The 22,539-nt window shown below is 50.9% G+C and overlaps 8 protein-coding genes across 8 annotated transcripts; 5 read left to right on the top strand and 3 right to left on the bottom strand.

The window, feature by feature from the left end:
• Positions 1-732: 732 nt before the first annotated feature.
• ALT_1993 (putative nucleolin protein Nsr1) lies at positions 733-2,439 on the top strand (the record flags this gene model as incomplete). The annotated part of the gene is made up of 3 exons (XM_033557995.2): positions 733-1,401; positions 1,451-1,752; positions 1,806-2,439. The coding sequence occupies 3 exons, from the start codon at positions 733-735 to the stop codon at positions 2,437-2,439; spliced, it is 1,605 nt and encodes a 534-aa protein (XP_033413886.2).
• Positions 2,440-3,653: 1,214 nt separating this feature from the next.
• ALT_1992 (uncharacterized protein) lies at positions 3,654-4,913 on the top strand (the record flags this gene model as incomplete). The annotated part of the gene is made up of 1 exon (XM_033557996.2): positions 3,654-4,913. The coding sequence occupies one exon, from the start codon at positions 3,654-3,656 to the stop codon at positions 4,911-4,913; it is 1,260 nt and encodes a 419-aa protein (XP_033413887.2).
• A 1,875-nt stretch (positions 4,914-6,788) lies between these two features.
• Positions 6,789-7,241, bottom strand: ALT_1991 (uncharacterized protein; the record flags this gene model as incomplete). The annotated part of the gene is made up of 3 exons (XM_033557997.2): positions 6,789-6,871; positions 6,938-7,160; positions 7,212-7,241. The coding sequence occupies 3 exons, from the start codon at positions 7,239-7,241 to the stop codon at positions 6,789-6,791; spliced, it is 336 nt and encodes a 111-aa protein (XP_033413888.1).
• A 2,277-nt stretch (positions 7,242-9,518) lies between these two features.
• ALT_1990 (uncharacterized protein) lies at positions 9,519-10,345 on the top strand (the record flags this gene model as incomplete). The annotated part of the gene is made up of 2 exons (XM_033557998.2): positions 9,519-9,603; positions 9,708-10,345. The coding sequence occupies 2 exons, from the start codon at positions 9,519-9,521 to the stop codon at positions 10,343-10,345; spliced, it is 723 nt and encodes a 240-aa protein (XP_033413889.2).
• Positions 10,346-11,131: 786 nt separating this feature from the next.
• On the top strand, positions 11,132-12,235 carry ALT_1989 (uncharacterized protein; the record flags this gene model as incomplete). Its single annotated transcript, XM_033557999.2, has 1 exon — positions 11,132-12,235. The coding sequence occupies one exon, from the start codon at positions 11,132-11,134 to the stop codon at positions 12,233-12,235; it is 1,104 nt and encodes a 367-aa protein (XP_033413890.2).
• A 138-nt stretch (positions 12,236-12,373) lies between these two features.
• On the bottom strand, positions 12,374-13,299 carry ALT_1988 (ribonuclease H; the record flags this gene model as incomplete). Its single annotated transcript, XM_033558000.2, has 2 exons — positions 12,374-12,703; positions 12,751-13,299. 2 exons carry the CDS (start codon positions 13,297-13,299, stop codon positions 12,374-12,376), a joined length of 879 nt encoding a protein of 292 aa, XP_033413891.2.
• A 1,352-nt stretch (positions 13,300-14,651) lies between these two features.
• ALT_1987 (uncharacterized protein) lies at positions 14,652-17,723 on the bottom strand (the record flags this gene model as incomplete). Its single annotated transcript, XM_033558001.2, has 1 exon — positions 14,652-17,723. One exon carries the CDS (start codon positions 17,721-17,723, stop codon positions 14,652-14,654), a length of 3,072 nt encoding a protein of 1,023 aa, XP_033413892.2.
• A 3,060-nt stretch (positions 17,724-20,783) lies between these two features.
• Positions 20,784-22,295, top strand: ALT_1986 (argininosuccinate lyase ARG4; the record flags this gene model as incomplete). The annotated part of the gene is made up of 3 exons (XM_033558002.1): positions 20,784-20,838; positions 20,907-21,737; positions 21,787-22,295. The coding sequence occupies 3 exons, from the start codon at positions 20,784-20,786 to the stop codon at positions 22,293-22,295; spliced, it is 1,395 nt and encodes a 464-aa protein (XP_033413893.1).
• Positions 22,296-22,539: the final 244 nt, after the last annotated feature.

Genomic DNA, 22,539 nt, shown 5'->3' with positions numbered 1-22,539 from the left:
ACCGAGTACCTGCCAGGTACCCACTTTTTTCTTAAGCTACTGTGGCATAGTGCCTGAGCTAGCTCCTACAAAGTAGGCGGTGTGCGAAAATCTCTGCCAACCTCTCAGAAATTTTTTTCTATATCCTTATCAGAGCTCTCCAGGTTCTCCCTCTCTTCTTTTTTTTTTCTTCTTCTCTTCATCCTCATACTTCCCCCTTTATCAACTCACCTTTCTTACATCTTTCTCACCTGAATCATTTTTGATTCGGTGAAACACTTCAGTCTCCTTCTTAGAAACCATATTGTTAACTGACGCAGCAGCGTGGGCCGTACTTTGCAAAGTACACTTCAACAGACATCTTGTGGGCTTAATACACTGAGGGCTGTGGGCTGTGGCATATTGCAATCTATTCTGTGGGATCTGTGGGATACTCTCCGTGGGTTTCATATTATAGACGAGTGCATATTTCCTCTCCGTCTCTGTGGGTTTGAACACTGTCGTTGTGGGTTACTTGTGGGTATTTGTGCTAAATCTCTTCCATTTGTGTTGAGATTTACGTCCAGCTGTGATAAGGTCATCACTCCTGGATTTTCCATCAGGGGGCTTTAACTCAAATCGGGTGATTGAGGGATTGTAGGCTTTGCCGCACAATTACAACTTTTCACTTTTGAAGGAACTTCGTTGATGTATATACTACTCTATGACCTCCCTGCTGATGCTCAAGCTAACCGTCGTCTTTCATAGTACAAAATGTCTAAGACCAAGTCCGTTACCAAGAAGGGTGCCGAGAAGCCCGTCGACAAGGCCTTGAGCAAGGTCAAGGACGCTGGCGTCACCAAGGCTTCCCAGTCTCCCAAGGCTAAGAGCAAGCAGATCGCTCGCGAGCTCGCTTCCAAGGAGAAGTCCAAGCGCAAGAAGAAGGAGCCTACTCCTAGCAGCAGCTCCGAGTCTGACAGCGATGAGGAGATGGAATCTACCAGCTCCAGCAGTGAGAGCGAAAGCGAGGAGGAGAAGCCTGCCAAGAAGGAGGTGAAGAAGGTGTCCAAGAAGGCCGGATCCTCCTCTGAGTCCGAGTCGGAGTCCGACAGCGACGAGGAGATGGACGACGCTTCTAGCAGTGAGAGTGAGAGCGAGGATGAGAAGCCCGCCAAGAAGGACGCCAAGAAGGAGTCCAAGAAGGCCGAGTCCTCTGATTCTGAGTCCGAGTCGGAGTCGGAGTCCGAAGATGAGAAGGTCGTCAAGAAGGAGGTGAAGGCCAAGGCTGACACTTCCGAGTCCTCCGAGTCCGACTCCGACTCTGATGAAGAGGAGGTGGCTCCTAAGAAGGCTGCCAAGAAGGATTCGAGCGACAGCGAGGACTCCGAGTCCGAGTCTGAGAGCGAGGACGAGGCTCCTGCTAAGGCTAAGAAGGCTGAGAAGGTACGTACCTGTGGCTCGCACTGCGTATAATTTTTTCTGACCGTCTCAGGAATCTTCCGAGGAATCTGAGGCTTCTGATGAGTCTGAAGACTCCGAGGGCTCTGACTCCGACTCTTCCGAGTCCGAGTCTGAGAAGCCCTCCAAGAAGCGCAAGGCTGAAGAGGAGCCTGTTGCCGCCCCCAAGAAGTCGAAGAAGACTGATGAGGAGGCTTCGGGCGCTTCTGCCAACCTCTTCGTTGGTAACCTGTCCTGGAACGTCGACGAGGAGTGGCTCCGCCAGGAGTTCGAGACCTTCGGTGAGCTTTCTGGTGTTCGCATTGTCACCGACCGCGACTCTGGTCGCTCCCGCGGGTAAGTTTAGCTTTACTAGTCATGTTTTATTCACCTTGCTAAACTGCATCCAGTTTCGGTTATGTCGAGTACGTCAGCGCTGCCGACGCTGCCAAGGCTTACAACGCCAAGAAGGATACCGAGATTGATGGTCGCAAGATCAACCTCGACTACGCCACTGGCCGCCCTGCCAACAACAACAACAACAACAATCAGGACCGCGCTCAGGCTCGCGCTCGTAACTTCGGTGACCAAGCCAGCCCTGAGAGCGACACCCTGTTTGTCGGCAACATTCCCTTCAGTGCCAACGAGGACTCCGTCTCCGAGCTCTTCGGTCAGTCGGGTACCATTGTTGGAATCCGTCTGCCCACCGACCCCGAGTCGGGCCGCCCCAAGGGCTTCGGTTACGTGCAGTTCTCCTCTGTTGATGAGGCTCGCCAGGCCTTCAACGACCTCAACGGCGCCGAGCTGAACGGCCGTGCCGTCCGTCTCGACTTCAGCACTCCCCGTCCCAGCAACGGTGATGCTCCTCGTGGCGGCCGTGGCGGCTTCGGCGGTCGCGGTGGCCGTGGTGGTCCTCGCGGAGGTGGCCGTGGTGGTCGTGGAGGCTTCGGCGGTCGCGGAGGCTTCGGCGATCGTGGCGGTGGTGCCCCCAACAAGGCTCGTGGTGGTATCCCCGAGTACAAGGGCACCAAGGTCACCTTCTAAATAAGTAGCAACATGGTGTCTTGATTCAGGCGTTTCTTCTCTACGGCTTACAAAAGATCTGGGATTATGTCTAGGTTGCATGGGTTCCAAAAAGTTGGTCATTTAACTTCTGATGGGAATTTGTCTGTACTACTACATAGGTCGACTACTTAGGGTAATATGAATGGTCAGTGACATTCTCAAATTATTGTTTGGTTGTTCAGTAGTTGTCCAATGTTAGAGCGTGCTGTGGTGATAGCAAGAGTTGCTGATCGACAGTAAGAGCGCTGCCTGGGATGTGGTTGGTGCCCCGCTTTTGTGGCTTCAATCTTGGCGCTGTTTTCTTTGATCAGCAGTCGTCCACGTCTCTACTGTCTGTTTTTCATGCTTATCATCCTGCATCGTCTTTGATCTCTTCTCAAAGACACTTCCTTCTCTTCTCTTCTTTTTCTTTAGATGGGGTTCGTTGTTGTGTAACTTGTGTTTCTTTCTGATCTTCAGAGGTCTATATTTACTGGGTCGTGTGCGTGATTCTCTCCTCTGCGCGCCCAAGTCACCTGCCCACAGTCTGGTGATCCTCTGACGTCCACTCATTGCGTCGACCATCCAAGACAACCCTCCCTACCTTTCTTACTCGGCCTTTTCAATTTCCTTCTCGACCTGAGTCATCTGGTTTACTTATCGTCATCGATCACAAACCTGGTTGATGATCTTCTGCCAAAGATTTGCCGGGACTCCACCTTGATAAGATAATACTGCTGCTTGGTTGATGATCCGGTGGTACTCTTCCCCACGCAACCCCACCGGCTTCCTATCAGCTTCCTACTCGGTTGTCTGCCTTGACTCCTTGACCGCTCTCTTCCTGCGTGGTCTGACTTAACACCCCTCTTTCCCTAGTCGAACCAGATGGTTCAGACTTCTTTCTGTCAACTATCCTAGATAGGTCTTTCAGATCGAAAGTCGCACGTCGAGTTGTAGATACAGACAATGCAGCCAAATCACTATGACCTGCTGGGTCAGGCGCAACAGGATGAGTGCCGACCTGCCCTCCGAATGACAAGAGAGGCTCATCAGCCGCTTCGGGAGAACATACATCAGTCACGGTCTCCATCGGGTGCTGCGTTCACGAGATCTGAAGGTCAGTTAGTTGATATACTTGTTACCTCGCTGCGGTGATGTTCCTTCAACCGCACATTTGATCAACATGTATAATCGATATCAACAATCGTGGCATAATGTACTCACTTCGATATTATATAGATTCGTGGATCGAAGTAGCGTCCCAACCGTCCTCTTCCTCCCTTTCATCCGCCGCAACCAATGATGATATTATTACTACGGGCCTGCGTGTCGAGCGGACGGAGTCCAGGGCCTATCACCACCATAGCCGGCGCCGTCGTTTGCAACAACTGGCCGCCGTGGCCACAGCGCACGTCGAATATCCGTTGCGGGAGACCAGCAGTAGCCAGGATGAATATGACGAAAGTGAGAGTGAATCAGATCATGTGCTTAGCAGTTCCAATGAAGACATGACCCGCGCACCCGTCGAGATGCCTCTCCTTTCGCAGACCGGCCCTGCCTTGCCTGAGCTAGATGCGACCACGGCGAGCGATGAAGACGATGCATCAACGGCACTGGGGATGCGGATCAGCTCATCGCCCTTTGTCCCGCAGCCCAACGTGTTTTCTCATCCACCCGAGAACCCGTCTTGGACGAGAGCAACGGGTCCTCATCAATCTCAGCCCAGTACTGTCTCCAACTCGAGTCGTCAAACCGCGATTCGAAGGAATCCGCAGGCCAGTGTACGGTCGAACAGAAGGCCTCAGCACAGCCCGTACAACATGATCTCACCATCGTATCATGCAGACCACGATGCTGCTCTTCGGGCTAGTCTGTCCACGCTTCTCTCGTGTGCTGCTGCCGCAAGGGGATTGCCCAAGTCCGATCCTCAGCCTTCGCCGGCTGAGCCTTCGAGAGGGGCACCTTCATCATTCCGCCTGGTGCCCGAACCAGTAGCGATGGGAGAAGTGGAGGTGAGCGAGAAAGAAGGACAGTCTGCCACTGAGACCACCTCGACCAGGTCTCATCGTCCCAGCCAAAGAGACGCAGATCCTACGCCTTGCACCCACAGGACCAAGCGTCGATCCAGCTCGTCCAAGGAGCGAAACACCGGACATCCCTCTGCGGCAAAGAAGAGCCGTCGAGCGGGAATGGCCGAGTCCATGTCGACAGGCAGCCCAACCATTATGACGTGGGTGATCAGCGCCGGTGTCGTGGTACTGTTTTCGGCCATCAGTTTCTCAGCGGGCTATGTACTTGGACGCGAAGTTGGCCGGCTAGAGTCGAGCACTGGCGTGGGGTCGGTCATGGGAGACGGGGGGACGGGGCCCCTGGGAGGCAGGGTGTCGGCAAGCTGCGGCCAAGAAGCCGTTCGCGGCGGGTTGAAGCGGTTACGCTGGGGGACGGGGTCAGGTGCATCCGGCATCATTGCATAAACTATTGATTCTCGACTGATGATCATGACCGAGATGATGGAGATGGCTGGCGTTCAGGGTTGGTTGTTCGCTCGTTAACCTGCACGACGCGGAGTATCTGTTTTCTTTGTGAAGGCTCATTCTGGATATCCAGGAGGAAAATTTCTTGTTTTTCATTTACTTGCTATGGAGTTGGTGTTTTGATTCTGTCGTTGATGATATGTTTGACTTGCATCTATACCCACTTGCCGTATAAGGATATGGACGGGGAGATTGACTTGCAAGAACAATGAACACTGAGCAATGAAACAATGAATGGACAATATACAATATCTAGCTCTACCCCTGACGCTACGGCCCGTTCCCGTCTCACAATGTAGATATGATACAGAGCACACGATATGATTGAGGCATTCCCCTGCGAGACCTCATGACCATGACCACGACCAGGCACGGACATGGGCACGGACACGGACATGGTAATTTGAAATGATATGCAGATTGCGGGGTGCAGACGGACAGACGCAGGCGCACAGTCTCAACTCTCACAGCGCCTGAAGCGCGAAAAAGCCGTTGAACATGCCCTGAACCTCGACTCGGTCATATGCACCTCACCTTTCTCACCTGTGATATATCATGTATCATTTGGATGTACAGTAGTAAGGTAATGATAACATAGCATCGCTGTAGCGGGAGGGTACACCGTGCAGGCTACAGCAGGTACAGCAGGTACAGTAGCATCCATCAGCATCACTAACCCCTTACCCCTAGCTTCGCAAAAGAAAAGAAAAAGAAAAGATGGGAAACTGCAAAGCATGAAAGAAGCGGTCAGTGGCAGTCGCAGTTAAGAACAGGGTATGTTTCGTTTCCGGTTTGGATCCGTGTCACAGGTTACAAATATTCATACAGCATACAGGTTTTGAATGATGATCATGTTGTGATGGTGATGGTTTACTCTCAGCATATTCCTTGATTAGCGAACGAATGATTCAAAGGATGGGATGCCATTAGTGATGCTGACTGCGTGCCTATCTTCCCTGTGGAGAGTCGACTTCCATTCCTACTCGGCTACCTTATATTCCCGTAAGTGTACTTACTCCGTCTGGTAGTTCTCGGCGATTATCTATTGTCCGTGGGGACCGTCTTAAGATAGAACCATAGAACTAGACGCATTGCGTTCAGAGTTTCGTTTTCGTGTCAGCATGCATGCTGTTACTGCGGTATACTCGGGTATAGTTTCTTACTCGGGTTATCAGAGAAAGAAAGTTAACACACCGACTCAGCTCGTGTTTTCTATTCAATTGGTGTCCATCTGACACTGATACATTCCAATGCAAAAGCAATTACTCGCTTGAAGCGAACATCCAGCCATCAATCTTATTGGTCCACTAACCCTGCAGCTGCATGCACGCTAGCCAGAGGACCTTGTAAGTCTATGTGATCTGGAAGAACGGCATGTGAGGCATCTAAACTAAACTAGAACGATCTTTGCATGGATTGTGGAAGGGTGTTCGTACACATTTTGATTGGGTTAGAATTTGATAAGATTTTGATCTCAATTGACAATTGACAATTGGCTTTGTATCGTGTTGTCCTCAGACAAGACATTAACTAATATGCTCGTGACGATGCTATTGCCCTCCTTGCTTGAGCACCCTGAACTCCTCGCTAATTTGAACCTGGTGAAACAAAACAAAACAACCGAGACCGAGACCGAGACTGAAACCGACACAATGAAGGGTTGATGCAGACAAAGGAAATAAAATTTCGAGACAAGACACTCTGAAACTTTCATGTAAGAGACCGGTCCTGCAGGTCTCACTCAAAGAAACAAACTTAAAGTCGGAAAGCAAAAAAAAAAGGAAAGAAAAGACGGTGAAGAAGAAGCGAAGGAGACTATGCAGCTCGCTGGCGTCGCCGCATCTCATCTCGGGTGAGAAATCGGCGAATTCGCGAGACGAAGCGGTAGGCTGTGGAGTCTGAGTCATGTTAGCCTTAGTTTTAGTCTTCCGCAACGATAGATCAAATGTGACAGATAGACTCACCACTGTTTCTGCGCGCCGAGGGTTTGGAATAATCCTCTGCGGAGTATATGTCTATCCAGGAATTGGGGTCTTGATAGCCAGGGGAGTTTTTGGCGCGGATCCATGGCGTGTCCTCGGATTGGAGTTGAAGGGCGACGACATGAGGATAGAGCGAACCCAATGGGTTGAGGAGTTCTTCTGAGGAGAGGTCTTCTGCCCGTTTGATGTCAAGGCTTTGACTGGTCTGGTGTTGTTAGTACGGTGCTGTTTTTCAAGGTACAGAAGGAAGACATACATAAGGCTCATAGTTGGATTTGTAGCACATGATGACCAACGTGGAGGAGGAAAATTGATAAGATGGGTTGATTTTGATTTTGATTTTGACTTTAATCTCGAGGTTGAAACTTCCATGACTCTGGAAAGGATTGAAGGCTATATATCTTCATCTTGTTGTGCCCTGCATGAGGCGAGAAGGTTGGGCTAGTGGAGGTCGGTCAAGTCAGCCACTTTACAACAATCCAGGTACAACACACCTAGACTACATGATGGTGGTGGGGTAGATCAGTGCGCATGTCATGAACCCTGGATCTGACTTGGCTTTGCTTTTTTCCCCTCTCGCCCACGAGAAAATCATTGGTGCTGATTTGTATTGGACAAAGTCATGATCTCATCCATCGCCTGACTGGGAATAGTACGGTGGCACTGCCATTGGCTGGTACCTGTCTTACTCAGATCGTTTAGGCCTGTTGGACCTAGACTAGTAAGAGAGTAATGTCATTGACCGGTCGATTTGTTTCAATCAGGGAAGAGCCAAGCGAGATTAATATTGGTTAAGAGACCTTTGCTGACTGTCCAGGTCCAGCCGCAGTCCCACCGTAATTCCCACTTCCAACTCCAATATCCCAGTTAGTGGGTTCCCGTCGCCCTGTTTACCTAGGTCCTTACAAATATAGACATCATCATTACTCTCTATTGATAACAATTACAATTACTCTGTATATAGTACCCTCCTTGACAGATTGACGTCGTCTTCCATTGCGACCTTAGAACCTGAGATCTGCACCAATGAGCTGCCCCTTGCATGGTCCGTACACCCTCACAGTATCAGAGTGGTCAGTCGTCACAGCCAGACCACGTTCGACGTTGCTGCGTTGTACAAATACAATCCTGAGACTTATGTTACATCTCCATCTTGTGTCACCCACATTCCTGGTACCCTGTATCACCTGAGCTTACTGTTGGTCCACGCTGACCACCATGTGTGCTTGAAGAATCCATGCCTGCCCAGGGCTTATTGTCCAGATGGGAGCCCGACTAGACCGATTGTACCCGATAGATTCTACAACAGATCTGTCACATTGTTTGAGGAGGGATCCCTGACTAGTTATTACTGTTAGATTAAATAATCAATGCGCTGGATAACGCCACATCTTGGTGGGTAACGCCACACCCTGATCCTTAACAGGTGTTCATAGTCACATGATATGTAAATCAAACTCTAACATAAATCAGACTGACTATATCAATGTACACATTCCTAAATAATACGATATCCTATCTAACACTCTGTTAATGATCCGATAATTTGTAGCAATATGGGCGTCATCTAGATTCTAGCCTATCTAATAATGACCCTGCCAAGTCGGAAACTGCGAGGCCTCCCTCCCTTCCGTGGGCCCTTCAGCGGCCTATTAGGTTTATTATCAGTCCGGCTGGCTATAGAACGATAGTATAGCTCTAGAACTAACCAATTGTCCGTATAAATATTCGTTGCTGTCTATATACATGGTAGACCCCGGACCTACAGATGTAGGCTACGAAGATCATGTGACAAATTGGCTGTTTAGTGTTTACCTACAAGCCAGGGGGTGTTACCCAACAAAGTGTGGCGTTATCCACCGGGGTATGGATCAGACCAGGCCCTAAAATCAATAGTGATCATGATAAGCCAAGTCAGCATCCAGTAGACTTGAGGATCTACAAGGATGGAGGGTTAGTGCCAGAGTCTTCCAAATCATTTACTCTAGTGTGTGATCCCGTCCAGGTACCCGGGATCAGCAGAGAGGGATAGGCCGTCGCTCATGTCCGAACTTGCATATTTATTGGGCTGCGATATCCACCTTTGCATGACAAAGCAGAGCACAGCCACACCCCCACTCCGCTTGGGAGACATTCTGATTGGACAAGCCTCAATCTCATGGGTCCGCCCAAGCAAGGTGTGGCTCAACAATAGCTTTAATCGATGTGGCTGGTGCAGATGTGGCTTGAGCCCTTGATCGATAGACGCCTACTAGTCTCCTTGAAAAAGCATCACCTTCGTCAGATCAGTGACCTTTTACTCGACATAGTAATCTCCACTTGCCAGACCCGTGCACGAAACTATCTGCCGAAACCAAATGAAGCTTCTTTCATTTTCTTGTTCCATGCCTGGTTCGGCATGCCCGTCTCGTTTCGTATCTCGGGATGGGGCCGTAAGATCTATAAGATGCCCTCCTCGCTCGCTTTCGTCACACTTGTCTTGTTTTACTTCGAGACCAAACTACTCAATAGATGACACCAAACCTGAACTCTGGTCACTCATCATTCATGTCCCATATCAACCATGACGCTGCACGTTCAGGCTTCCGCCAGAGACTACTGGCCAAGTTCTCCCTATACGGACGAGCAAGCTCCCTCTTCTCCCGCAAGTAAGTCCAAGTCCCTCCCCTCAGCCTCTGCTTGCCTTTATCTCTGTCTCATGCATACCCCCGCACACCCCACTCTGAGACAACACCTTCTGAGATCCTCCCAGAGTCAATGGACATGGAGACTGAATGCACCCCCGGCAGCCGCGCGAACCTCTCCATCTCAGTAACCGAGTGTCCATCTCCGTCTCCATTAGCATGGGCTGCCCTCGCCCCCGGCCACGCCCCGGAGCCAGAGCCAGCGCCAGAGACTGTCACAGACACTCACCCCGACTTCTCCACACTGGACCTGAATGACTGGTACCAGCGGTACCTGTCCTGCATGCGCTTCTTCCTAGCAGAGAGCCAGCACACGCCCACCGTGCAGGCCCTGGCATCTTTTCTAAATATCAGATTACCAGGCGAGAGCGCGGACGCCGCCTCCGTCTCTGCAAGAACGTACATCCGCCGCCTGATCGCCACGGGCCAGGATACGCCTGCGAACCTGCGCCTGTTCTTCGGAGAGGACTGGGTAGCGGGCGTGGGCGCGATTCGGCAGCAGGAGCGGCTGAATTATCTGTTCGCGGCGAAGAGCGGGGGGTGGGCGTCGACGAAGAGTGCGTATGATATTCTGCCTGACCAGCAGGTACCGTTTCTGCGGCCGCTGCGTGAGCCGGAGGAGGAGGAGCTAAGGGTTGCGGATGCGCGGTGGAGCGAGTGGTTGGCGATGGAGGATTGGATGGTGGGACCTAGGAGGCCTTGGTAGGCCCCAGTAGGGGTAGGGGTAGGCGCGGGGTGATGCTCATGAGTTATGATTCATGATATTTTATTTCTTTTGTCATTCGCTAGTCTACATATTTCTTTTGTTGTCGATATCCATATCCACGCCGAGCGTACGGAGTACAGCTACTGTCTATCGTTCTATACCCTCATTCGAATTTCGTTGTAGTAGAGTCAAGTACAATTCAATGAAATTATCACACCTCATCTCTGAAGAACGTCCAAGACAAACAGGGAGCATGATCGGAAAATAACCACGAATCTGCATCCCCATTCCCCCTTTTACTTCATAACATGGCATGGCATTGACAAGGACAACGACGCTAAACAGGGCACCGTGCGGACTATTGGCATTAACAGGGTACACAATTCCAGTAAACAAACCAAGTAAGAGAGCTGCAGTCAGCTCGCCTCCAATAATAATCCCTGTTCAGGGTATCTAAATAGTACGTAGTAAAAATGAAAAGTGAGAATGAAAAGTGAATGACCTGTCAGATCTACTGCAATTGCATTGCACCGCCACAGTTGGGCATCGTGATGTGCAGCCGACATGCCTATCCTGGTAATGGGAATGACAAATACTGCCCGACTATATCTTTAGGGCGGGAGCCAAGCTTCGCGACAGCTGTTAGTCAGGGGATAGACTATTAAGTTAGTGATTCATTAGTGATGACTCAATAGCGTACTCTGGACCTTGTAAGCGGTTGGATTTCAGCCTTTCAAATGCCAATGAATTCAGGAATTCCCCGCAGCATTTTCAAATCAATTGACAATGACAGTCGGCGATCAAAGGCTTTCATCGGGGTTTAATAAGATCACCATCCAGGATGATCCCCGGGCGCTACTCCCCCTGCTCAAATCCCAGCTGCCTCATTCGATTCCTCTCCTCCGGCGTCTGCAGCATAACCTGACATTCCCGTCAGCGACCGCCAGACTGCTGACGACGTTTCCAGGGGTCGAGCCGCCGTCCGGACCATGGCTGGCTGCGTATGTGGACCTTCCACGTGGGCGAGAGACGCAGATGACTCTGTACTCAAGTCTCGAGCGGGACTCTGTCGATGATGACAAGGATCCTGCTGTCATCTCCACTCTCCACGGTCCCCCCGAAACTCTAGCGCTCGCTCGCGCACAGCTATTGGCCTTGCTCTCGTATACCAAGTCAACCTTGTTGCCGGGGTACCTGGCCTCGCTTACTGCCCCAAGTGTAGAACCTGGCCCTCCCAACGCACCGGGTCAGATGCCGCCCCCGCCACCGCAGGCCTTTCTCATTGGAAACCTGCATACTGGCCTCATGGCCTTGCTGAAGAAGTCGGGGATTTACACAGACCCGGAGCCGGTACCAGGTATCCGGATCCACCGTTACGATAATCCCCCATATGTCAAGTACCTTTTCCACAACATACACGCACACTCAGAGCTAGATGCAGGACTACCAGTCGGGTATCGATTTCAGGACCATCAAGGGCGGACGGGAGTCCTCCCACACCACTACGCGCTGGTCCGTAGCAGGACGCATCTGCCCCGTTCGGACGAGACACTGTCCAGGATCCCGGGAGTGGCTGTGTATGTTGATCGACCTGGAGAGGGGGAGGAGACACCCATCGCGTGGGTCTTCCTCGGCCTTGACGGGAGTTTGGCGACGTTGTTTGTTGAGCCTGAGCATCGCGGCAAGGGAATCGCTGAAGCGCTTTCGCGCGAGGTGATGCGGCGTGGGATCGCGGAAGGAGGGATCTGGCGGGAGGTTGGCGAAGAAGGCGAGGTGTGGGTTCATGCGAATGTGCTTGCGACGAACGGGGCCAGTCGGCGGGTGCTGGAGAAGCTGGGAGGAGAGGTTGGATGGACGAATACGTGGACGGTGGTCGAGTTGGACAGTTGATAGAATCATGCAGAAACAGATGACTTCCAGCTATACTGCCCTTCAGCCTCCAAGACAACATACTCGACGATGGCAGACAACGGGATAGTGAAGCAATCTAAATCAAATAACCCGTTGGCTTCATAAAGCTCGTCGGCCTCACATCCTTATCAGCAGCAAGTTTAGCCCATCCATCTGCTTCGGCATTCCACTCGCGCGGGATCCGCAGAACTCAAGCTTCGTCTTCGCCCGAGTCGTAGCCGCATCCTCACACCATCCCAACAAGCACTTCCACAGATCCTTATTCTTGACCGGCCTCCCAGTACTAGTTCGCCATCCGTTCCGTATCCAGCCCTTACTCCACGAAGTGGCCCCCTCAACCACATACTCCGAATCCGTCGCGATAACAACCTTCGTCCACCCCTCGCCGGCCCAAAAGCGGAACTGCAGCGCGGCAATCACAGCCCGCAACTCGGCCCGGTTGCTCGTCTGTGGACGGGGATGCCCAGCTCAAGCGGGAACGCAAAATGGCCCACTCGTCCCGACCGCTCTTCTCTGAAGACCACGCCGCAGCCTGCCCTGGGATTCGCCTCGCCGTTGCCCAGGCAGGCGCCGTCCGTATAGATGAGCATCTCATTCGGGTTCAACCGCGAGATGAACCGGCGGACGGGCGGGGAGGTATCAACTCGTCGACCCGGCGGGAAGAGGTCCTGTGGTCTGATGGAGGGATTGAGCAGGGTGAACTTTTCGGGGATGACCAATCCCGTGCCTGAGTTGTATTCGCCAGGTCGGATGGTTATGGTGCCTGGGAAGTGGTCATCGTCGTCCCTGCGCCTCTCCGCTTCTTCGACCTCCTCGCGGACGGAGATACGGTGGTTGTTATTACAGTACGTCAAGTTAGCGTCCGAGTCCGAGTCCGCGTCCGCGAAATAGTAACGGGCCCAGTCGTTCCGGTCAACGTCGTCCTCCCTGCCCCTATTTGTTCCTTGAGACGACTCGGTGGTGTAGAGGGGTCGGTTGTTATAGTACATAAAGTCACTATCCGACTCAGAGTCTGGTGTGATGAAGGAACTATCAAGTCTCATTCGAGCAAATCACTCATGCGAATCGAAGTCCTCATCGTCGTCGTCAGCGTCCGAGAAAATAGTAGGAGGGCCAGTCAGTCAGGCTTTCGGCACGGTCTCTGTCCATATAGACCATTGAGACTGCGAGACCTGAAATACCTGTCGTACAAGACATCATGTCGATGCGTAATGAACTAGGCCAAAAGAAACAGATCCCAACAAAGCCTGCAATAGAAACAAGGCGTCAATGGGAAGATGTAATGAGGTGGAGAGATGCAGTTTGCGAGTCCCCAAGTGAACCTTAAAGCAGACCGTGATGACATACTCCGTTCAGCCTGCGCTAACCGGGTTGAATGATGTAAGGAATCATTGATCTGATTGGTCTAATCAAAATGCCCGAACTTTGACATGATGCCTTATGCTTGTCAAACAAACTACCGCCAGGGAATTGTCCGAGAAAGGCAATCATAGGACCGTCAATTGTCGGACCGTCAATGAGATGGCCAAATCCAGGACCGAACATGTCGGGAATTTGGAGCACAGTTTCTTTGAATCGCTGGATCGCTGGAGCGCCATATGAGCAAACAATAGAGCAGAAGCAAAAATCCTATGATGGCGTACCAATGCCGCCGTTCAGACAGCGCGGTAGGATGTGGACAACTTCGAGATATTGAGGTGATCACTTGACGCAGTGTTCATGGGTTTCTGTCATCATCATCCTGCTCAAACAATTCTTGATTTCACTTCTACCAAACTTTTAGGACACTATACTTCGGTGGTGGTCTCCTATAAGGCAACTCTGACGCAAAAAAAGACACGTGCTGTTGCCTGTATAGAGGACAACGATGTAGGATCAGCTGTCGTGTCTTCACAGATGAAGCATTGACTAGTATGCAACAGTTAGCACTTTACTCCAGTCATCAGCCGCACAGATGCACATACATGATGGAAGAAAGTCCCAGCAATACTCAGTAAGCTTGGAAGGATGCCCCTGCCGTTGTCTTTTCGTTGATTCCAAGTGAATAAATCATCGAAGCTATCTCCTCTTTCCACCCTGGGCACGGTTCCTCATGATTGTACAAGAAAAGGACACGTCCCTCGATGCAACATATCGCAAGGTCCAATATACTCAACCCACGTCTTCCCAGTTATGGGGGGAAATGCTTCTGGAATTTATGAGGAGAGAATGTTTTTCCTTTTTTCGTTTTTCAGGAGCCGGCTTGCAGGTGACTATTGCTAATCCTATTCACTTTTGGTGCCGTTCCATACGCTCGATATGCTCTTCATTATCTGGGTAAGTGACCACCACAGCGGCCGAAATTGCCTCGGGATGTGATCACTTTCAGCTTGACCAGACTGCGACGGGTGGTCATTCAACAAGGCCGGTCCTCTTTTGTCCACTTCCCGAAAAGGCGAGAGGCAGACAAGGTATCTGGATGGTCTGGTCCCAGGACTTTCATCTGGAGCGCAAGACATTGTTTTAGAAGAGCCGATGCGGCTTGAGTCTTGCCTTGGGATTTCCAGAAGGAAGCCAAGTTGGCCATGCTAAACAGAGTGTCTGGATGCTCTGGCCCCAGGACCTGTTTGCGTCTCTCCATCACCTGCATCTCTAGCACCTCTGCTTCCTTCCATCGTCCCTGCTTCCAGCATATGGATGCCAAGTTGCCCATGCTAAACAGAGTGTCTGGGTGCTCTGGCCCTAGCACTTGTTTCTGGATCCTCGTCACTTCCACGTTTAGCTCCTCTGCTTCCTTCCATCGTCTCTGACACAAATATGTCGTTGCTAGGTGGCTCATACTGTTCAGAGTTTCTGGGTGCTCTGGTCCCAGTGCCTGTTTGCGTCTCTCCACCACCTCCAGCTTTAGAACCTCTGCTTCCTTCCATCGTCCCTGGATCTGGTATGATGACGCTAAGTTGACTATGCTGGTCAGAGTGCGCGGATCCTCTAGCCCCAGTACCTGTTTGCATATCTCCATTACTTGTTCCTGCAGTTTCTCTGCATCCTTCCATCGTCCCTGATGCAAGTATGTTGCTGCTAAGCCAGACATGCTGCCCAGAGTGTCAGGATGCTCTGACCCCAGCACGCGTTCCCGGATACTTAACACTTCCACAGCTAGCTTCTCTGCTTCCGTCCATCGTCCCTGACTCAAGTATGTTGATACCATGTCAGCCATGCTAGTCAGTGTCTTAGGATGCTCTGGCCCGAGCACCTGTTTCCGGATCTTTAGTACCTGTAAAATCTGATCTGCTGCTTCCTTAGATCTTCCATCACTCCGAAGGCAATCGCCAATCTTATCAATCATATCAACATATTTCTCCTCCTCCTCTTGAAATTCGGCTTCTTCAGTCAAGGAAAGAACATGGGGTAGGTATTCGCGCCACAGCTCCCGATTGGTATGGTAATTGTTTGGAAAGGCTTCGCTTAGTCGATCGGCTGTTTTTAGGATTTGCTGGCTGAACAGCTGGTTCTTCCTCATCCAGTTCCGGGTCGCAAGATGGACGAGTCGGTGAATATTCAGAGAACAGGCTTTGCCCTCCTCATTCACAAATGAAAAGGCCTTAAGAAGACCTATGGCATCAGTCCTTTTCTTTGACGATGTCGTCTGGGGGAGCAAAGACTGCGGAATATGGCGATGGTTGATACAGGCCATGAATAATAGATAGTCGATTGCTGTTGGATTAAGTTGCTGAATCTGTTGGAATGAAATCCACCAAGTTGTTGCAACAGGATTTTGGATATCTTTGTACCGCCCTTCGTCCCCAAAGTCTTCACTCAGCAACTCAATCACGTCCGGCTCACTCTCATGTAAGAGTGTTGTGTATGCAGAAAGCCTGATATCGTTTTCATTAATATAGGCTGCCGCCTGGGCGATTGCCAGGGGAAGGCAAGCAAGCTCTTTAAGGAGAGCAATGGCTGCCTCACGATCATTGAGCAAGTCTCTCGTAATCAGCGACCTGCGTAAGATTTCAACAGCTGTCTCTGCGTCCGGTTCAGAGATCATTATCACATGAGACGACGCCAGTCTCACGGCTACCTGCCGGGTTCGGGTGGTGAAGAGAATGTGGCCTCGCTCGCTCTCAGGCAGAAAATCTGCCATTTTCCACATCTCCATATCATCTGCGTTATCAAAAATGAGGAGCCATCTCGCTGTGCTTCCCTGGCTAAGATGAACCTTGACCTGTTGTTTGACCTCTGCCGGCTTTGGGTCTGTGATTCCAAGCTTTAATGCGATGCTCATATAGGCCTGTTCCACGCTCTCGTAGCTGGTACATGAAATCCACAAAACCGAGCATTCAGGGTCTCGATTTCGCATGCGGTATGCCAACTCCAAAGCGATTTGGGTCTTTCCAACTCCGCCTAGTCCGCAGATAGCGATTCTGCCAGGACTGTCCTGTTGCATGATCAATCCTTCAATTTTGCCGATTTCTTCTTCCCGGCCCACGAATCGCGAGTTTTTTCTAAAGGGAACCATCCAAACTGGTTTCTTTGATGCACCTAACTCGTTCCCGGGGTAGGAAGTGGGCACCTGTGACAGGAGGGCCTTCGCGTAGGCGACTGCCACAAGGGCTGCATATTCTTGCCACTGTTTATTTTTGTGGGAATCACAGTAGTCGCAGATGCCTCGAATGACAAGGGATGGAAGTTCATCCATGAGACCGGCAGCTTCCATTTCAAAGCAGAGAATGTCTTCCTTTCGGGCAATGAAATCTCGAGTCCCCGCATCTTTTATGACCTGATCTCCAGAAGCGATCAAGCCATAATGAATATAAGGCTCAGCAGTTGTTCGTGGAGGCCGAGCTACTAGCTGTTCCTGATCACATGCCGAACAGTTTGCTTCCTTCCCCTCATGGTCGTATGTCGGTTGGAACAGCCAGTCGCATTCTGGTCGGGAGAACTTCCTTCTAATTTCTTCTTTCTGCAGTGCATCACCTATGATTCTGCTGACTAGGTTCTTTCCAGTCATATGGTCGCTCTCCAACTGAGCCACCCCCTTCAACAAGATTGGAGGAGGTTTGTTGAGGGATCCAGTGCGCTGAAAATGTCCTCCCCTGAGTGTTTTGCCGTAGTCATACTGGATAACGCCACCAGAGGTAGCAGTTGGCTTGCTAACCACAACATCACCAAGGCGAATATCAGCACTTTTGCTGGGCACTCCGCCTCCAATGCCGACCATCAATCCAAATTGGATGTTTGGGTACGTAGAAACCATGTGTGACACCACAGTCGAAGCAGATACCGTTCCGTATACACCAATTGGTAAGCAGGCCACCACCACATTGTGGCCGCCGACATTTCCGAGGGTGTAGACATTGTGATCGGTTTTTGGTTGGGACAGAGAAGCATGAACCTCATCTAACATGACTTTCGCCGCTGCCGTTTCCAGCGGCAAAGCGCAGATCCATGCCACCGTGTAGTCGCTGTGTGATAGTATTCGGGGGGCCATTCTCACGAGTTACTGAGGATATAGCACAACAATATACAACACTCGCTGTCTCTCCATCATCGGTGGACGTTGTCGGTACGTTCCGTTGCAGGTGATCTGGCGTGGGAGAGGCAATCAGCTCCATGAGGCTGACAGCAAGGCTGTGTTTTACCCCAGTGAGCCCAGTCAAATTGCAAGCTGATCCAGTGCCCAATAAATGCATGCTGCAGGAGACTGGCCCACCAACAGAGTCGTCAGACGCCGCTAGGCTGAGCAGGGGGTTATGCCAAACAAATCACTGGCGCGAACACGCACCAGTTAGATTCAATGAAATCAGAATCATGCGTAGAGATACGACACACCATCCTGATACCACAGTCGAGTGCACTAGTATATGGAGCCCTCAATCATCGACGTACGTATATGTAAAATTTCTGATAGAAGTATAAATGAATAGCTGGCTCTAGTTTCTCATTGCATCAACTTTCTCCTTCTTCAGCTGCAAATCTTTAAATTCAGAAGAAAGAGCAACACGCTGAGGATTTATTCCAAGCTTTACATAGAAGCGGGAGTAAGTACAGAGTAGAGTGTACAATTGAATTGATTTCCTGACTTCTTCGCTCTCTTCAACCTGATTGATTGCGATACCACGTATTCTGTAATATGTGCTTGCATGGACCATCGAAAAAGAAACATATAGCAAAATCACTCAAATCACCCCACGGAAAACTCAATGGATGTTGTCAATCTTCAACTTTCTGATGTCCCAGTCTACCCATTAATAGTCACGTTCTCTCTGGTCTTAACCTATCCAAATGGTCCGTTACGCCGTTCAGTCCCATGTATGGGGTGTTCACAGAGCGAAGCACCACAGTGTCGTAACACTCATAATCCCGATGAAACTCGACAAGAAGTATACGTAGATGTTGGAAGAGCCAACAGAAGCACACTGGCATCTGATGCGAGATTCAGAGTCGCACACAGCCAATGGGATACTTCCTCACGAAGTTCAATCCGCCTCAGGTACTGTCTCGAAGCGGCAGCACAGCATCCGTTGTTGGCGCTGTTTCTTCGTTTCAATGACAGCCGCTCTTCCAGGTGGTTTGCCGTGCCATACGTACTTGATTGACTGACAGCGAAGCTCTGTACACGATGCTTAAACTGTTACTGAGCCGAGCTAAAGCATGCCACGTATTGCCTACATGGTCCGGGGCGTCGTTTGGGGTATAAAAAAGACTGAAGGCAGTCGACCGTTGAAGCAATCCATCTACCGCGATAAAATGAAGTGACGGTAGGCCGTTGAGAGACCCAGGGGGGGAAGATCATGTCTGCGAAAGACCAAAGGCAATCCACAGATTTCAAGCCAAAGCGCCGGTTTGCAGTCGGGCATGAGTGCTGCTAAAAGCGAAGGCATGCCGAAGGAATGGCCTGGTGCTAGATGCAACTTGTAGTAAAAAGATGAGAGTAATGAGCGGAGGGAACATATAAGTGTGGGGGTTTCGATACTTTGTACAACTTGAGGTTGAGGTGTATAGTATTACACCCGACCCGGGCAGGAGAACATGAAGCTTCAGAATCGACGCTAAGCATGAAGCGAAGAAGAGGAAGGCACGAAGTATATCCTGTAAAAAAGGCGGAATATAGAGTGGAATAGATATATCAAACTTCTAAAGATGGAAAGCTGTGTCTGAGGCAGATTTAGTGAGGAGATGGCTAGTCTGAGAGAAGTATCACATATATATATCCGCAGAGGCAGAGCTCGCTGAGCCTCATGTTGGATTGGATAGCAGCTCAACCATGGCAGAGAATCAAAGACGCATGCGTTGAACAAAAACATGCTGCCAGACTCTTTCAGGAATCTACATTTGTTTGCTAAATAGTGGTCTTTGCTAGGTAGCAAACATGTATGAAGGACCTAGTCTCTTGTTCTTTGACTGTCACTATTTCCCATCCGTACGCCTCTGCATGATACAAAGCCAGTATGTACACTGCATCTCCATGTGAGCAAAAGTGATTGGAACCATCGGCTGGAGATCTGTTTGATTCCTTCCTTTAAAGAATATCAGAGTTGCCACCACAAGCAATGGGTAGATACACCGCATTATTAAGAGAAAATCAACCATTGCATATGAGGAGCCGACCTTTGTCCTTATCACAGAAACTGTTGCAACTGTGGCTGTGCTCCTGTACACTGCAGTTCTTTGGCTAGTTGCACTGCTAAGGGATTCTCTGGGATTCCAGCAATCTTCTCACATCACATGTAGTGGAATAAGAGGCAGGTGGTGGGACATTTGATATCCAAGCGCAGCTAAAGGCCTTAAATTCCTCTCCACTTTGTATGCTCATCATCAGGATCGTCTATGGCTGGCGTGCATCGGGCTGGGATCCCGCTAGCCTGGAGAATCAATACGCCCTCCGATGCGTGGTAGATCAGTTTCTTGACATCGTATCCTTTAGCGAACCAGAGCTTAACAAGCTCATTGACGGTGTCATGATGTTGTTACCCTTCTCCAGCGGCAGAAGTAGTTGAGATCTGATCTAGTCCATGAATTCAGTTGACCACTTTCTGTCTCCGATCCTCGGGGCTACCTGATTGGTCCCGAGAGCTGTATATAGGAGTCCTCTCGCACATCTTCAGGCGATTGTCTTGCGACAGCAATAGCAGTTTGACCCTGTACCATCATGCACATGTCTTGTATTGTGTTGTGTCATTTGACTGCTGTGCCTGGTGGCCAATTGATGGAGATTGATTGATTAGCATGGCGGTTGAACTTGTTTCCAACTGTACTTCGACAGAGGTCCATTGCAACGCTCGTCAGGCAACATGAGAAACTCATACTACCAGAATATCAAAATTTATCAAGCGCATGAGGAGGAAACCAACACTATGGCTATAGCATCGAGTCGAATTAGAGTAAGTTGTGAGTCATTGTTGATAGGAGTCGGCCCCATCCGGTTAGCGCCGATGTCGCTCCCTGCGTGAATCACCGAATAATTATTTGGATCCTGACCTGTCCATCACCTCTTTCTCGCAACATTCTTCTTTCCAATTCATCAATTCTTTCGTCTACAGCTTCCACAATGAGTGCTCCCAAAGCTGTCGCAGAGAACATGCTCTGGGGTGGTCGATTCACCCGTGTGTACCCCCTACTGCAGATTCAATTCCTCCGAATACAACTAACCTACTTATGTTTTGACTCATAGAGGGCCTCGACCCCCTGATGGTTCAGTACAACCAATCCCTCCCCTACGATCGTATCTTCTGGAAGCAGGATATTGCCGGCTCCATTGCCTTCGCCCGAGCCAACACCAAGAGCGGCATCCTGACCCAGCACGAGTTCTCCGAGATCGAGCGCGGGTTCAAGCAGATCGCCGAAGAATGGAGCACAAACACCTTTGTCGTCAAGGAGAACGACGAGGACATCCACACAGCCAACGAGCGCCGACTATCGGAGATCATTGGCAAGGAGATTGGAGGCAAGCTGCACACCGGCCGGTCCCGCAACGAGCAGATCGCAACCGACATGCGCCTGTGGCTGCGGGATGAGCTGCGCAAGCTGGACGCCGTCCTGTGTGACCTCGTCAGGGTGTCCATCGCGCGCGCCGAGAACGAGCTCGACTTCATCATGCCCGGTTACACCCACTTGCAGAAGGCCCAACCTGTCCGGTGGAGTCACTGGCTGCTGTCGCATGCTACTGCCTTCGCCAGTGAGCTGCAGCGTCTGCGGGAGGTCACCCGGCGTGTCAACCGCAGCCCCTTGGGCACCGGCGCTCTGGCCGGAAACCCCTTCCAGATCGATCGGGAGGCAATGGCCGCGGAGCTGGGCTTCGAGGGTCTGCTGTACAACTCGATGAACGCGGTGGCCGACCGCGACTTTGCCATGGAGACCATGCAGTGGGGAAGCTCGTTCATGCTCAAGATCTCTCGCTGGGCCGAGGATCTGATCATCTACAGCAGTCTGGAGTTTGGTTTCGTCCGGTTGTCTGACGCGTACTCAACCGGCTCGTCGTTGATGCCTCAGAAGAAGAACGCAGGTGAGTTCCTTTTTTTTACTGTCTTTCCTGACTTCACTAACGAGACCAGACAGCCTGGAGCTTCTGCGTGGCAAGGCCGGTCGCGCCTTTGGCCACATGGCCGGCCTGATGATGACCATCAAGGGTCTCCCCACCACCTACAACAAGGACCTGCAGGAGAGCGTCGAGCCCCTGCTGGACCACATCAAGACCGTCAGCGACAGCATCCAGATCGCCACCGGCGTCCTATCGACCCTCACCGTCCTCCCGGAGAAGATGACCGCCGCCCTGGCGCCCGAGATGCTGGCCACCGAAATCGCCGACTACCTCGTCCGCAAGGGCGTCCCCTTCCGCGAGGGCCACCACATCTCCGGCCGGGTCGTCGCCCTGGCTGAGAAGAACAACGTCCCCATGGACACGCTATCGCTCGAGCAGTTGAAAACGATTGATGCACGCTTCGACGAAGATGTCCAGGCTTGCCTGGACTACGAGCGTGCCGTTGAGCTGAAGGATGCAGTCGGCGGCACCAGCCGCCGTGCCGTGCTGGAGCAGACTGCCGTCCTCAGGGGTCTCTTGTAAGAATATGATCTGTTTAATATTGTGTCTAGGGAATGAAAAGCTAGGTCTTTCGGGTTATATGTTTTAGTAGGTATATAGAATATATTTCGGTTCGCTCCCAGTCAACAATTAATCTATATAACATTACCAGCGACAGTATACAAGACGAAAGACACGGCATCAAATCAAATAAACCATAGCACCAACAACAATAGAAATAGGGTATACAATCACCAAGGCAGCACAGAACAGCCCCCGAACAGTA

Source organism: Aspergillus lentulus (assembly GCF_001445615.1).
Source record: "Aspergillus lentulus DNA, contig: Alt04, strain: IFM 54703, whole genome shotgun sequence".
Classification (NCBI taxonomy): Eukaryota; Fungi; Ascomycota; class Eurotiomycetes; order Eurotiales; family Aspergillaceae; genus Aspergillus; species Aspergillus lentulus.
Note: the sequence above shows the minus strand (reverse complement) of the source record. Positions and strands in the feature narration are given on the sequence as shown.